Source organism: Littorina saxatilis, linkage group LG9 (assembly GCF_037325665.1).
Source record: "Littorina saxatilis isolate snail1 linkage group LG9, US_GU_Lsax_2.0, whole genome shotgun sequence".
In the NCBI taxonomy this organism is placed as follows: Eukaryota; Metazoa; Mollusca; class Gastropoda; order Littorinimorpha; family Littorinidae; genus Littorina; species Littorina saxatilis.
In genome coordinates, this window is record NC_090253.1 from 1,362,800 (window position 1) to 1,377,685 (window position 14,886).

Consider the following 14,886-nt stretch of genomic DNA (forward strand, 5'->3'; position numbering starts at 1 on the left):
CGTCAATGTGTGACGAGTTCGGCTGTTCTATCAGACTGCCTGGCCGGCTGTGGCTCCGCGAATTCCCCCCACCGCCAAGTCGGTTTTTTGTGGTTTATTTCGCATTTAGGTCCCAGGTAACATTATGAAGTTTTAATACGATCAATCGGACCTATTATCAAGTTAGTGTATCAACTTTTGAACGAACTGCGCCCAGTAGTTTCCCAGCAATAAGCTGTTAAGTGGAGAAAGACAGACAGACAGACACACAGACACACAATTAAAGTCTGCTGAGCCCTTGTACTAGCGTACTCGGGGATAATGTATTTGACAGACTTTCCAGCGTTCCAGAATTTGTCGTTAAAAGTATTTTCTGTTCTATCGTTTTTCTTCTTCTTTTGTTTCGTTTTATAATGTAGCTGAAGAAGACGTTAGGGGCGAAACTGTTGAAAATGATTACTACGTCATCTTCGTAAATATGTGAGTAGGCTTACAAGTTAGTAAGCTTATTTTCTGGTCTTATTATTTCTCTTATAGGTCTTGGCCAGCCACGCCTGACTTCCAATGTCAAAGTTCACCGGTGGGTGTTGGTGCCCAAGACGTGATGGTCCTAGATAAGTATGACGTCGCAACATAATAATGACGTAATTATGTAGAATGTTGTTCTGGAAATTCACCCGGTCCTTGTCACGGGCACAGCAACCAGATTTCTCCACTAAAAGTAGAACAAATCTGGTTGTTTGTCTGCAGAGAACATCCTGCTATCAAAATTGAAACTGAGCTCCAGTTGTGTACGTCTTCCTTGTCAGCGTGAATCTGAGATCAATTTGACTTCCATCCCGGTGTAGACGGTTTTATGAAAAGGGATCGAGAAAAAACAACGACAGAAAGCCTGGAAACAACAAAACAAACAAGAAATTAGAAGAAAACAAAATAATAACAAAACTGTGATGCAGACGATGAAAACACAAGTAAAAGGTGTTTACTGCCTCAACAATTGCAAGGATCGAGAAACATTTGCGAAGGAATTGTATTTCATGCCATTGGTTTGGAATTTGCTCCTTTTCCAATAAAAACCAAGAGAAAAAACAAACACTTTTCATTCTTAAATAAACTCAAACTTCAAGTTGAGTGGCCCATTAATTGGCTCACACCTGTCCGTTCCTGGCATTTTAAAAGTTTCAACGAACATTTGGAGAAGAAAACGCCAGCAACAGAGAGGGCGACACGAGGCTCCCTTGAGAAAAGTGAAGGGTTACATTTTCGGGAGCCACAGTAACATGAGCAGTTCTGACACCACCGCAGGGTCCAGTGTCAGTGATGACAGCACGAAGAGTTCACCCCAGTTGAAGAAAGCAGCTGTCTACAAACCACTGACCTCTCCGAGAACGAAGAAGACAGAGCACAGTTTTTCCGGGACAGCGAAGGAATGGGAGGAAGACAAGGAAGGGGAAGAGGACAAGAAAGGGGAAGAAGAAAAAGAAGGGGAAGGAGACACGAAGGAGGATGGAGACAAGAAAGAGCAAGTATATAAAAAGGAAGGAGAAAAGGAAGCAGAAGAAGAAAAGGAAGAGGAAGAAGACAAAGACGAGGAAGTAGATAAGGAGGAAGTAGATAATGAGGAAGCAGAAAAGGAGGAGGAAGAAGACAAGGCGCTGGTAGGAGACACGAAGGAGGAAGAGGAGGGGGAGACGTCAGGGGAGATAGATGTCGAGTGGGATGAGCAGGAGGACGAAGAACCGTCAGACGAGGAAATTGAAGAAGAGGCAGAGCCAGCGACGAAGAGCCCGTTCGTAGACGTGTTCCCCAGGCCATGGCGCGGCGGGTGTCACTTCTACTGCGGCCCTGTCAGCAGCATGGCCATCCTCAGACGACTGCAGCTGAAAGCGTCGCCCACAGACCTGCTGCTGCAGTACGACCAAAGCGCGGGCAGGGCAGAGTGCCGCAGCCTGAGTCGTGACGTCACAGAGGAGCTCTTGCCGTGCTCGTTGGCCATGGGTGAGACGTCATCGTGCATTGAGCCCTGGCACAGCTGCGGTCTGCCAACTCACCACCCCGACACCACCACCCCCACCCCCTCCAGCACCTCCGCCACGTCGCGAGCTTCCCGGACCCGCCTGGTGCCCACCATAGAGGGCTACTCCAGACTGGCGCTCAGGGCGCTGGTCGACGTCTGTGGGACCAGGCCCAAGAAGTCAGGCTCACCTCAGTGTAGGAGCGATTCGTCCAGAAAGCTAGCCCACCCTCGAAGGAGCGACAGCGATGTGCTATCAACGAAAGTGGAAGCTTCGTCTTCTGACGCAGACCCCGACCTCGACACTCGGCGTGATATCACAGTGTTCTCTTCTCTCATTCGCTCGAAGCTGAGGAGCAAACGGCCGCTGTCCCCTAAGAAAAAAAAGGTGGCAAAAGCGGGGAGCAGTACGGGAACCGCCGGTTGTAAGCCTCCCGACGTCAGTCCGACCAGAGCGTTACAGAACCACAGCCAGAGTGCCAGCATGACGGTCAACCAGAGTACCAAACAGACTGCGCTCAGCCCCAGCCGCCAAAAGAAAGGGAACACGCTTGTGGCACCTTCCAAGACGATGAGTGCGAGTTTCGAAACGGGTGTGTCTCGGTCTAAAAACAAGCCAAATTCTGCTCCCAGCGTGCATTCAACAGTATCAGGTTCCACAGCGGGCCGTCGCACGAGCCTCACGAAAGCGGCAAATACCAGCTGGGAGACTGAGTCACTGTCCTCGCCCCGATCATCGATACGTCCGTCTCCCAGCGATCACGAGGAGAAGGTCAGTCTCACACAGTCACATGACCAACCTCCAGAGACGGTCAAACCCGTGGTCAAAGACCGTGCAGTGACGTGGGAGGTGATATCAGAGACGGTGCCGGGAGAACATAAAACGCGGATGTGTCTGCGCAGGGTGGTGAAGAGCCCAGGCGCTGAACACAGTGATGGCTGCCCGGCGCCGTCCGGTGTGGGCGACAACAGTTCACAACTCGCCACGTCCATGCCCTCTGCTCGCTGTGACAGGGGTGGATCGATCCAGTATGCTGGGCCTCAGGCAATGGCCAACGAGTCACAGGCAAAGTCCAATGCCAACGTCAACCAGAGTAGGTCTGACAACTCAGAAAACCGCGGTCAGTTCTGCACCAAAGTGGTTGGTCTCAAAAAGAAAGCTAGCGGAAGCCAAATTCGACGCAGCAAAAAGACTAAAGTTCGCAAGGCAGCAGAGAAATCTCTGTCGGACATTTTCCGTTCGCTGCGTGAGAAGGGCTGTCTGGTGAACAACTGCAAGAAGTGCGGTCAGGCCGGCAAGCAGGGCAAGGGCTGCTCACTGCCCACCAAAGGCACCGGGGTCAAGAAGGCCAAAGCCAAGGGAACCAAGTCACCAAAGAAACCAGCGGCGTGTATTGCTGGTGAGAGCTTAGCCTGTAACAAGGCGCCTGTCCAGTCCTGCCACGGCCAGTTTGAAACTGACCCCATACGAATACAGATGGAGATCATTCAGATTCTGGAAAAGTCTCGTATGGCCAGTTCTTCAGGCCAGTCGGCGAGTGGAGAGTCCCGGCTTGCCACGATACAGAGCCAGAGGAAAGGACAGCAAGAGTACAGTGAGGTGGATAAAGAGGAGCTGCCCTGCCGAAAACACGGCAAGGCCACAGAGACACAGGCCGCAGGAATCAACACAAGTGGCAAGGAAAGGCATGACGAGGACCGCGATTGCCTCACAGACATTCAGGGTTCACATATCTCGGCGCAAACGCTCAGCCAGGGGAAAGCGATGGCAAAGAAACGCGCGCTGAGGGGAGGAGGAGAGAACAAAGAAGCTGTGGTGACGCAACTCATGTGCGTGGGAGTGTGCGTGTGTGTGTGCGTGTGTGTGTGTGTGTGTGTGTGTGTGTGTGTGTGTGTGTGTGTGTGTTTAGTATGGATGTGGGCGGACGTGCCTGTCTGGAGTACTTTAGGTGTTCTTACTTCATTTTTTTAATTTTATTGTTTATATGTTTAGGGTTGTTGTCATATGTTGTTTGTTTGTTTTAAGAGCAGATGAACCACATTTTTGCATCCATTGTTTAATTGTATGGACAGTAAATTATCGTATGTCTTATGTCTCATGTCAAGGGAAGAGAACAAGGCAGAAGGAGGAGGCATAGACCGTGGCGAGGGCCACACAGTGACCAAGCACATGAACCCAAGTGAAGAGGGAAAGCAGGGAAAGGTCAAGGATGTCATCAAGGCCACATTGGGTGGCTGTACAATGTCGGCGCAAGGAAATAGACATGGACGTCGTAGATCACCAAACAAAAGTCCAAGGGGGCCGCCCAATACCAATACCAACATCAACACCAACTACAACCCCAAGTCCTCCAGTTCATACACCCCAGGCTCGAGATCATTCTACATGACTCCAAAGTCAACTAACATCCACATCGCCGGCACCAAGATCATCATCAACTCTAACAGCAACCTGGTCGCCAGGTCAGGCAGCACAGAGTCTCTTGAAGGGCCTCCCAACTCACCCGAGCTGAATTTCAGGCGAGCGTCAAACCAATACAAGCTCCTTGCCCAGCCTCGCACGACGCGTCAGCCCCGCTGGACACCGGAGGACTGCCGGCGGCACAGACAGGACTTGACCCCGAAGGATCGCAGGCTGTACGTGCATCCCACCAATATCATGCTGCAGGTCGGCGCCTGTACTGTTGACAGCTCGCTGCAAATTGCCTGCCTGACCGCAGTAAATCCGGCACCAGCTCAGCGTGACTCACAACAACTTGCCCTGGAGCCCCGCGGCCTGCCCGCAGTGAATCCGCAACCAGCCCAGCGTGACTCACAACAAATTGCCCTGGAGCCCCGCGGCCTGCCCGCAGTAAATCCACCACCAGCCCAGCGAGACTCGCAACAATTTGCCTTGGAGTGCCGTGGCCTGCCCGCAGTGAATTCGCCACCAGCCCAGCGTGACTTGCAACAAAGCCTCGCCCTTAGCAGAGCTGATGGAAAGTACAGCCCGTCTGTGTCCAACTCCTCCCTGTTGCCTCTCCCTCCCTCAGTGTTGGAGTCACGGCACAACAGCAACACACAGCTCACGTTGTGCTGCCCTATGCCTTTCTCTGAAAATCGCCAGTCAAGATCTATGTGCTCTGTACGCTCTGCACTACTCCTCACAGAAAACGGCGACCGGAATTGTCTGCCGGCCAGACCTATACCTCAAAAGTTTCCGACCGCCTCTAAAAGTTCAAAGTCTTTTCGTGAAAACGCCAAAATAAATTTTGTAAATGTGTGTCGGAGGGAAGAGAACCGCAACGTTAATTCTGTGAACAGCGATTCACAGTGGCCATCTCAGCACCGTGCACACAACGACATTTTCAGCACGCCGATGCTCAAGATCCCACCTCGTCCTCCACCTAAGTTGAACACTATGCAGCGTACATATTCCCGTTTTCCCAAAATACCCTCGTGGAAGGATCTTGCGTTTAAAAGGCGGATATCCAAAGTCGTGGGATCACAAGTCAACAGCTGCTCCACCAAGCGTTGCAGCGTGGCTGAGCAGCCAACATGCCCAACCGCAGAGACACAACCGTTAGCCACTCAGCCAAGCAAGTGCTACGAAGCCCAAACCTTTTTGCCCGCAGTCATCGCCAAGTACTGCACCATGGGGATGAAAAGAGGAACGAGCAGCGAGAGCAACCAACAATCCACGCGTATCAACATCAGAAGGTTCCAGTCCACTTCAGCCAACAGCAGAACGCCAAGAGACAGCGACTTCCAGTCCGGTTCAGCCAACAACAGAAAGCCGAGAGACAGCAACTTCCAGTCCGGTTCAGCCAACAGCAGAAAGCCGAGAGACAGTGACTTCCAGTCCGGTTCAGCCAACAACAGAAAGCCGAGAGACAGCGACTTCCAGTCCGGTTCAGCCAACAGCAGATTGCTGAGAGACAGTGACTTCCAGTCCGGTTCAGCCAACAGCAGAAAGCCGCGAGACAGTGACTTCCAGTCCGGTTCAGCCAACAACAGAAAGCCGAGAGACAGTGACTTCCAGTCCGGTTCAGCCAACAACAGAACGCCGAGAGACAGTGACTTCCAGTCCGGTTCAGCCAACAACAGAACGCCGAGAGACAGCGACTTCCCGTCCACTTCAGCCAACAGCAGAAAGCCGAGAGACAGCGACTTCCAGTCCGGTTCAGCCAACAGCAGAACGCCGAGAGACGACAAGGAAGGAGGGCCAGTGCACCGTGTGAAACCCAGCAGGACGGCACGATCTCCAGTGTCGTACTTTGTCAGGTTACTGAGTCAGATGCCTCATATCACGCTGCCTGACGACACCACCCTACCCACGCCCCCCGACCTCACGTATGGCCCCACTCAGGCACACAAACCCGTCGCCACGGTCTCTGCTGCCTTCCAGCGGGGACCCGGAACGTCAGGTAGCCATGGAAACGAGAGTACGTTCTTCTTCACTGAAATGGACAGTGTTTTCCCTGGTGTCCCTGGCGGCTTACACCGGGACATGAAGGCCTTTGAGCAGTGGCAGACACCGTACAGAGTACCGTGTGCAGGGAACCGCAACAACTGTAACACAGAGGCTAGTGTTCAGAGTACAGAGAATTGCAACAACAACTGTAGCACAGAGGCTAGTGTTCAGAGTACAGAGAATTGCAACAACTGTAACACAGAGGCTAGTGTTCAGAGTACAGAGAATTGCAACAACAACTGTAGCACAGAGGCTAGTGTTCAGAGTACAGAGAACTGCAGCAACAACTGTAGCACAGAGGCTAGTATTCAGAGTACAGAGAATTGCAACAATAACTGTAGCACAGAGGCTAGTGTTCAGAGTACAGAGAATTGCAACAACAACTGTAGCACAGAAACCAGTGTTCAGGGTACAGGGAATGGCAACAACAACTGTAGCACAGTGGCTAGTGTTCAGAGTACAGAGAATTGCAACAACTGTAGCACAGAAACCAGTGTTCAGGGTACAGGGAATTGCAACAACAACTGTAGCTCAGAAGCCAGTGTTCAGGGTACAGGGAAGTGCAACAGCAACTGTGGAACAGAAGCCAGTGTTCAGGGTACAGGGAATTGCAACAACTGTGGAACAGAAGCCAGTGTTCAGGGCACAGGGAATTGCAACAACAACTGCAGCACAGAAGCCAGTGTTCAATGTGCAGGAAACTGCAACAACAACTATACTACAGAGGCCAGTTTCTCCTTCACTTCTAACGCTATAGTCACCGTGCACGTCAGTTGTAAATCTGAACGTGGCTCCCTGAAAAGACGCCTACGCCATCGCTAAAGACTACCGTAGACGGCCTTGTGAAAATCTACCTTTATGGAATGTGAAAATGCTGTTGATTATGTACATGGTGAGGTCTGGCGTTAGTTCTTTCTCTTGTATCGGGTATACAAGGCAGTCGCCCCGGTCAACAACCATGGGGATTCAACTATCTCCACGAGAGGCCACTCGAGATATTAGGTCAAGCTTAAAGGACAAAGGAAAGAACACCGGGTGTGCAATATATACAAATCATGACCTCAACATTCACCGACTAGAATGCAAAAGCAATTGAGAGATAAGATGCAGTAAGACTCTTACTTGTGTTAAGCTTCCAACAAGAAACAAGTGGTTAGAGCAACAGAGTCTGCTTCTTCACAAGCGAAACATCCACTGGAACCATTGGCTTCTGCAAAGGAAGACACGGAATAGATCCACGGTGTCTACCTGACTGGGCGTGTCTTAAAAGCACAATGACAAACTAGGCAAATGCCCGTCAACATGAAGAGAGAAGAATATTACATTTATGTGTGTCCTCATTTAAACTGGTGGTGAACCAGTTTGGTTTTTATACTTATTGTGTTTCAGAAATAGTTTTATATTTTACCAACACGAAACGTTTGGAAGGATTTTTCTAAGAAACGAGCGAGAGCAAGTGTACACAACTAAAAAAGAGATGAGCGATGACCGTTTTCAGTAGAAGTGATACATGGCCACAGTCGAAGATGTCCGGCCAAAATAATCACCAGTAACTATTATCTAATTACAGGCAAGTATTGTTGGTGTCTCTACCAGCAATCTCTCTCTCTTTCTCTCAGAGCTCTCTCTCTCTCTCTCTCTCTCTCTCTCTCTCTCTCTCTCTCTCTCTCTCTCTCTCTCTCTCTCTCTCTCTCTCTCTCTCTCTCTCGGCATTTTTTGAGACAATTTAAGGACAGGCTTATATGTTGTTATAAACAGAATTGGCATTCTGAAATAGAAGAAAATGTGAAGTATAAGTGGTTTTATTCCTTCAAATGTGCATTTCAAGCAGAGACATATTTGTGCATTACGGATAGATGGAGAAGAGATAATTTTGCAAGATTCAGACTGAGGACATGTGGTTTATATAGCAATAAACAGTGGTTTGTAATTGATGAACAAGTACAAAATTGTTTATGTCTATTGTGTAGAGAGGAACCAGAAGATGAAGTCCACTTCCTCTTCAAATGAAAATGTTATGCGAGTTTGAGACAAAAGTTTGCAATTTTAGAATGTGCGTCCTCTCAGCCCGACATGAACACGGTGTTTCGACTGCTGGCATCGAGTGATTTGAGAGTGATGAGATCACTTGCATGTTTTATTGCCATGGCTTTCGATATAAGGAAGAAAAAAAATGGAAGAAAGAGAATGTACATTGTAGAGTATTAAGTAAACAACAGATGGGTGGTCTGTTCCCATAACATTCTTAATGATTTAAGTTTTAATGATGTGTTTGATGCTTTTAGACTTTTTACGAATTTTAATGCATTTGTAACCAACTCGGGTGAGCGAGCCTCCATTGAACAGGAACGAGAGTACGCCTTTCATCCACAAAGTGGGCAACTACAAGTCTTGTTTTCTTTTCCTTCTTTTATTTTCTGAACGTTAACCATAGAATCTTAACTCTAACTCTAACCTCTAATTTCAACCCCCCCCCCCCCCCCCCAAAAAAAAAAAAAAAAACTCTGACCAGAACTGAATCCTGTAACACACAATAATCACAATACCATTATCTATGGTGTTACATCAATGTTTGCTGGTCTAAACAAATAAAACAATACACTTCTCGTTGTTTCATATATGTGGCTTGTGTATGCACGTGTACTGGATGTGTGTGTTGATATGTGTGTACGGTTTCATGACAAAAAATAGGTTTCCAACATCAAAATACACTGTGAATTACTTCAAGTACTTATTCTACTTGCAAAACTTTATAAAACCTTTAATGTTAGAACCTAAAATCCTAACTTCAACTTAAATTCCAACCAACAAAAGTTATTCTATCATCAATACATAACCCTTTCAATCAATTATGTTTCCTGTTTCATTATAAAGATTACAATGTAAAACTAACTGCTTCTTCTCAAAATCATACTCTCATACTAAATACTAACGTACTTTTACGTCATTGACAGTACTGAATACAACTGAAGAGCAGTGGCTGGACAATCTCGTATCCATAGCAACGTACAATACTGTGAACAATGTTTTGTGAGCAGATTTCTTTCTAAAGTCACAAGTCTCCCTGCCATAATGCAGCCTTGAGTATCTTGAACACTAGAAATACTACATGTGCATAATTACAGTCTAGTCCATACGCGCGATTACCATTTTCTTCAAGAAAATGTGAGGTCTAGATTCACCATAATTCACAACAATGAGATCATTAAAACTCACTAAAAGAATTCTACCCCTTTTCAAGGAAAGATTATTTTTCTCTTAAGACATCATCTCATGTCAAAAATGCAACAACTTCTGTTCTATCACTATCAGATCATAGTATAGAACCAGCAATGCTCTTCACTTGTCCACAGCATCAATCATATACTCTCATCCTCTTCATATTTAACAACTACAGCAACTTACTGCGACACCGACGACTACTTCCGGTAGTGACGTCATACACATGTTCAGTGCTAATTCGTTTTGAATTTAGATTTAAATCAAAATCCAATTTCTAAATGTTTTCCACAATCATAACAGAATGTCCAACATACAAATTATGCTGACAATTCTAAATATTCTACAAAATCATCCAAGTGCTTTGAAACATGTATGCCTATTCAAAACTTAGCAGACGTGCAAAAATTGGTTGCATGGCTGCACTCACAAAATAATAAGTTTCAAGAATACTCTGTCATTTTTCACATTCAAACTATTATAAACACTTGAACTAATCATCAATAAAATGTTTTACATACCTGCTACAAGCAGGACTCCACAACATTGATACAACAATGATGTTTCAGTGACACCAAAACTTCCCCTGGCTGCCCCCTTTTCCCAGTTAAAAGTAGTGCCAACCGGCAAGATGATTTTCACCTATCAATACGCCGCACCAAAGTTCAAAATAAATCTGAGTGCTTCTGCAATAATTTTTGATTGAACAAAATATCCTTTTAGCTCAAATATAATTACCAACTCTTATCAAATTTAATGCAAACTTTAAAAAGATACAAAAGGATGGGATTTCTGCAATCAATTTACAGCTTGGTGTACTTATAAAAAAAAAAGAGGTAGTAAACTTTTCAAAGTGGATCCCCTCGAGCTCACCTGATATTCAAACATGGTTCAAGGGAAATAATTCACTGTAGCACAAAACACTATTACTTCAAATGAGTACAGAATAAACATGTGAACAGTGCTAGTGGAAAGGAGACAACAACTGTAGTGCTTTTTCACACAGTACTGCACATTATTGTATGATGATTATGCAACTGGGAGGAAGAATCCGTGTGTGAGCGCGAGCGTACGTTTGTGTGTGTGGCAGAGAGAGAGAAAGAGAGAGAGAGGAGTGTGTGTGTGGATGTGTTTGCAGAGATGGTTATGTTTATTTCTTCTGTAAATTATATCCCCTTGTCTAAAGGGCTTTTAAAGCTGAGGACAATAAACTCTCCAAGCGTCAAAGCGTCTCTGTCTCTGTCTCTCTCTCTCTGTCTCTCTCTCTCTCTCTCTCTAACACACAGACACACACATACACTTTTACACACACACACAAACATTTTCCAGTTCCAATCACTTTAACGCGTATTGCAATTGGGCATTTTGCAATTGACTCTTAAATGGACACAGCAACATGTACACATTCCATCACGACAAACATTGACGGAGAAAAACGTATATTATCCTACATACGTGAGAGAGACACCCGTGAGATAATAATCGTTCAAATCACACGTGTGTGTATCATGTAAATGAGGTCATGTCAAGCAAGTCTGGCAGGGACCTGTTTTTCCACTGCTTATGATGCCAAAGTCACCGAGACAAACGTCATTATAGAAACAAAAATTGCGCTCGCTAATTACCCTCGATGAATCTTTAGAACTACCACGTCACACCACACTTTCAGAGTGACGTTTCTTTGCTTTGACGTAATAGATTGCACGAGGCTTTAGAAGAGATCGAGGTTCCAAAACAAGCGTCTTCAATTTAGCTGCCTCGTCTGCAAGACATTTTCAGTAAAATACACGTAAGTACAGTATGTAGGATAATGTGTCGTACCAGATTTACACTCGTTGCTTTTTCAAATAGTGAACAGCTTGCTTTCGCTGTAGCTCAGTCGGTAGCGCGCTGGATTTGTATCCAGTTGGCCGCTGTCAGCGTGAGTTCGTCCCCACGTTCGGCGAGAGATTTATTTCTCAGAGTCAACTTTGTGTGCAGACTCTCCTCGGTGTCCGAACACCCCCGTGTGTACACGCAAGCACAAGACCAAGTGCGCACGAAAAAGACCCTGTAGTCCATGTCAGAGTTCGGTGGGTTATAGAAACACGAAAATACCCAGCATGCTTCCTCCGAAAACGGCGTATGGCTGCCTAAATGGCGGGGTAAAAAACGGTCATACACGTAAAATTCCACTCGTGCAAAAAACACCAGTGTACGTGGGAGTTTCAGCCCACGAACGCAGAAGAAGAAGAAATCTGGTACGACACAGCAAGCCATGTAGTATTCTCTATTTACGTAAAATAAATGTCGATTACATTCTCTCATGACAAACAATGACAAAAGAAATTACGATAAAAGTCGCTCGCTCATTTCAATGCTATCGTCTAATGACGGCGCGCTGTCTTTGGGCAGCCTGTATTCCACTTTGACGGGAAGTGTGGCAGAGGTTTCTACGTCACGCTGGTCAGTCCTTGTGGTCAGATCTCCGTCCAGAATCCCGCCCTGCACGAGCAGAGAGCCGCGGTAGACGTTAGAGGCAGGCGATGTCCATGTACCCGTCTTCACCGTGCACGTGGACACGCCATATTTGTCGGGCGGCAAGACGAAGGTGGGTTGGCGTCCGACGAACTTCCCGGCAAACCTCGGGCTGGCTGTTTCCGGCTCGTTGTCTTGGTCAGCGCGAGGTGTTCTGTAGATCGTGTCTGAGCTGTTGAAAGTTTTGTCCTGTGCCGGTTTATTGGTACCGTGTCCATTTGAGACAGAGGTGTTCTCTGTGATGGTTCTCCCGCGAATGCCTATCGTTTCTGTCTGGTTCCCCGAATGGGAGATGACAGTGTTCTTCCGTGAGATGTTGAAGTAGGTAGATTTCTCGCGTTGAGTTCTGGAGACAAATTCCTTTTGTTGTTTTGATGTTTCAATTGTGCTAGCGTTACTGTATTTCGACTGTTGCGAGGCCGGTTCGTTTATGCCCTTGCTTTTTTCTCGAGTTAAGGAATTGGCGAGCGTAATGTCTTTCTTGGTCGTGCGTTTAGCGCCGATTATAGCCTGGTTGTAAGCCTGTCCCTCGGTATCGGGGAGGAAGAACACAACCTTGTTTTCTCCGTCAGTAGGCCCTGACCATAGCTTCAGTGAAGAATCGGCCACTGTAGGCAGTAGAGAGTCCCCCAGTTGTCTGAAGTCTGCAAGGTGATGGACGTTTGTGTCCTCGTGACGTAATTCAGTGGTGAGGTCATCCTCTGACATCACCCTGACGCTCAGTGCCTCACTCTTCTTGCTGTTGTTACCGGAACTGTGAGGTGCCTCCTTCCTCGCGCGAACTCGATTCCGAGGAAAAACCTCCACAGAGCGGCTTCGTTTAGACCCTACGTACACGCGAATGTTTCCGCCGAAGCTTCGTAAGTCTCCGTAAATGTTTCCCAAATGCGCTCCACGTGTACCTTCACCATGACTCACCGCGTCTCGGTCCCCGTGGCCCGCGGGGTCGTGCTTGTTGGCATAGATCTTCTGTACCTGAGTAAAGGTGGTGTAGAAACTTCTGTTCTGGCTGCGACCTCCTCGCTTGCTCTCCGCTTCCCCTGCCAGCTCTTTGCTCACGATACGAGGTAATCGGAGCTCTCTCTCACAGACCGAGTCTTCTGCAGTTCCTGTCTGGATTTTGGAGGCCGACGGTTTGTCAGAAGTAGCCTCTGAATGAGCTGCACTGTTGTCTGGGTTTCGACCAGCGCTGTGTGACGCATGTAAATGGTCAGGGGGCGTGGTCTGTACCTCTCTCCTTCTCACCGAGCTTTCTGGGACCACAGAACGCTTGGAGTACTTTAGCCTCGCGGTCGCTTTCTTTCCTTCCTTTCGTGACGATCCAATGTCCCCGTCAGAATGCTTGGGCTTGCTTGTTGACTCCTCTGGGTTGGAAGAGGTGTATTCTGTGGATCGAGTAAGCGGGTTTTCCATTGGAGGAGACTGGCCAATCACCGTCATGTGCTTGGTGTCTCGCTGGATGTGAATGGTGGGCAGGACGAGTGAAGGGAAGGGGGCGTGGTCTGACGATGAGTGACGGGACACATACGCTGACTGCTGATCACTACTTGTCGTAACTTTCGTGCTGAAACCGAAAACAGTTCAACATTCACTCACTGAGTGTCACGTTTTAAAGTCAAACGAATGACCTAAAACGGTCAATTACTGCTAACTGACTAACCACACCACGATCCACTCTCGCAGTCACACAAAAAAGTTAGAATCAACAAAAGCATAAGTTCTAGACGTCTGTTTATATGCACTAACTCTCCACCTCCCTCTTCTCGTGAAGCCAAAAGTGTTTTTACAACCAAGTCGTAAAGCAATAATAACTGACAAAAGCGCATTACATTGCAATTTGGGAAAGGCGCCCCACAAAGAGTTCCTTTCCCACTCGTGTCACTGAAATCGTGACACTGAGCAAAGTAAAAGATAGTTCAGATGAACACGTTTATTTTAATTACCACAAACTGATACACAGACACACATCAGGGCTAGATCTAGGTGGTGGGGCAAGGGTCGTGGGTTTCCGGACCCCTCTGCAAGGCAAATGTACGTTTTTGTCTTAAGGAGAGGCCCAACATACTCCTCCCAATTTCAACAGCATTTTTGCCCCTCCGACGCCCCTCCTGCCAAGTCTTATATGGTACCCCGCCCTCATTTGGAAGCCCCTCCCTCTTACACGCCAGGTTCAGCCCTGCGCGCGCTCGCACACACACACACACACACACACACTCACACTCACACACACGCTTAAGCACACACCCACACGAACACACACACACACACACACACACACACACGCGCTCAAGCACACACATACATAGGGAAAGGGATCCTAATATGGACCACTTTTTGGTTCATGCTGATAACTAGCTTGTTTGTTTGCGAAGAAGTTTCACTTTGTGTTTGGTAGTCCTTCTCTCTTAGGTTAACCGTTAGGCCTGATTAGAGTGAAATAGCTTTGATAGACATTCAGCAAAAATTAAATACAGATAAAATCACAAATGGTCCAGGCTCCTAATATGGACCAGTGAAGCGGCCTCCACGAATCACTGTAAAAAGCACCCTATACTTCAAAATAACATCATACAACTTAGTGTGCAAGTCAGACTAATTAAAATATGCTTGAGATTTATCTGTTTTGGGTTGATGAGAGCATTATTTGAAGCACACAAGGAAACTAAAGAAGCTTATCAAAAACAGAGTGAAAACAAGAGGCGAA

General features: G+C 47.2%; 2 protein-coding genes and 1 long non-coding RNA gene across 3 annotated transcripts in view; 2 read left to right on the forward strand and 1 right to left on the reverse strand.

The window, feature by feature from the left end:
- Window positions 1-14,886, forward strand: part of LOC138975055 (uncharacterized) — a 379,618-nt gene that overhangs the window by 183,641 nt on the left and 181,091 nt on the right. The window lies entirely within an intron of this gene.
- LOC138975034 (streptococcal hemagglutinin-like) lies at window positions 567-9,052 on the forward strand. The gene is made up of 2 exons (XM_070347682.1): window positions 567-3,823; window positions 4,100-9,052. Exons 1-2 carry the CDS (start codon window positions 1,260-1,262, stop codon window positions 7,266-7,268), a joined length of 5,733 nt encoding a protein of 1,910 aa, XP_070203783.1. The 5' UTR covers window positions 567-1,259; the 3' UTR covers window positions 7,269-9,052.
- The window catches only part of LOC138975035 (uncharacterized), an 8,066-nt gene continuing 1,288 nt past the window's right edge, over window positions 8,109-14,886 (reverse strand). The window contains exon 2 of the mRNA XM_070347683.1: window positions 8,109-13,746. Coding sequence (XP_070203784.1) covers window positions 11,994-13,746 — 1,753 coding nt within the window. The 3' untranslated portion in view covers window positions 8,109-11,993. The remainder of the gene's footprint in view (window positions 13,747-14,886) is intronic.

Coding starts and splice junctions, on each gene's coding strand:
- LOC138975034 (XM_070347682.1), top strand. CDS start 1,260: ATGAGCAGTTCTGACACCACCGCAGGGTCCAGTGTCAGTGATGACAGC. Junction 3,824..4,099: donor GCTGTGGTGACGCAACTCAT/GTGCGTGGGAGT, acceptor TCTCATGTCAAG/GGAAGAGAACAAGGCAGAAG.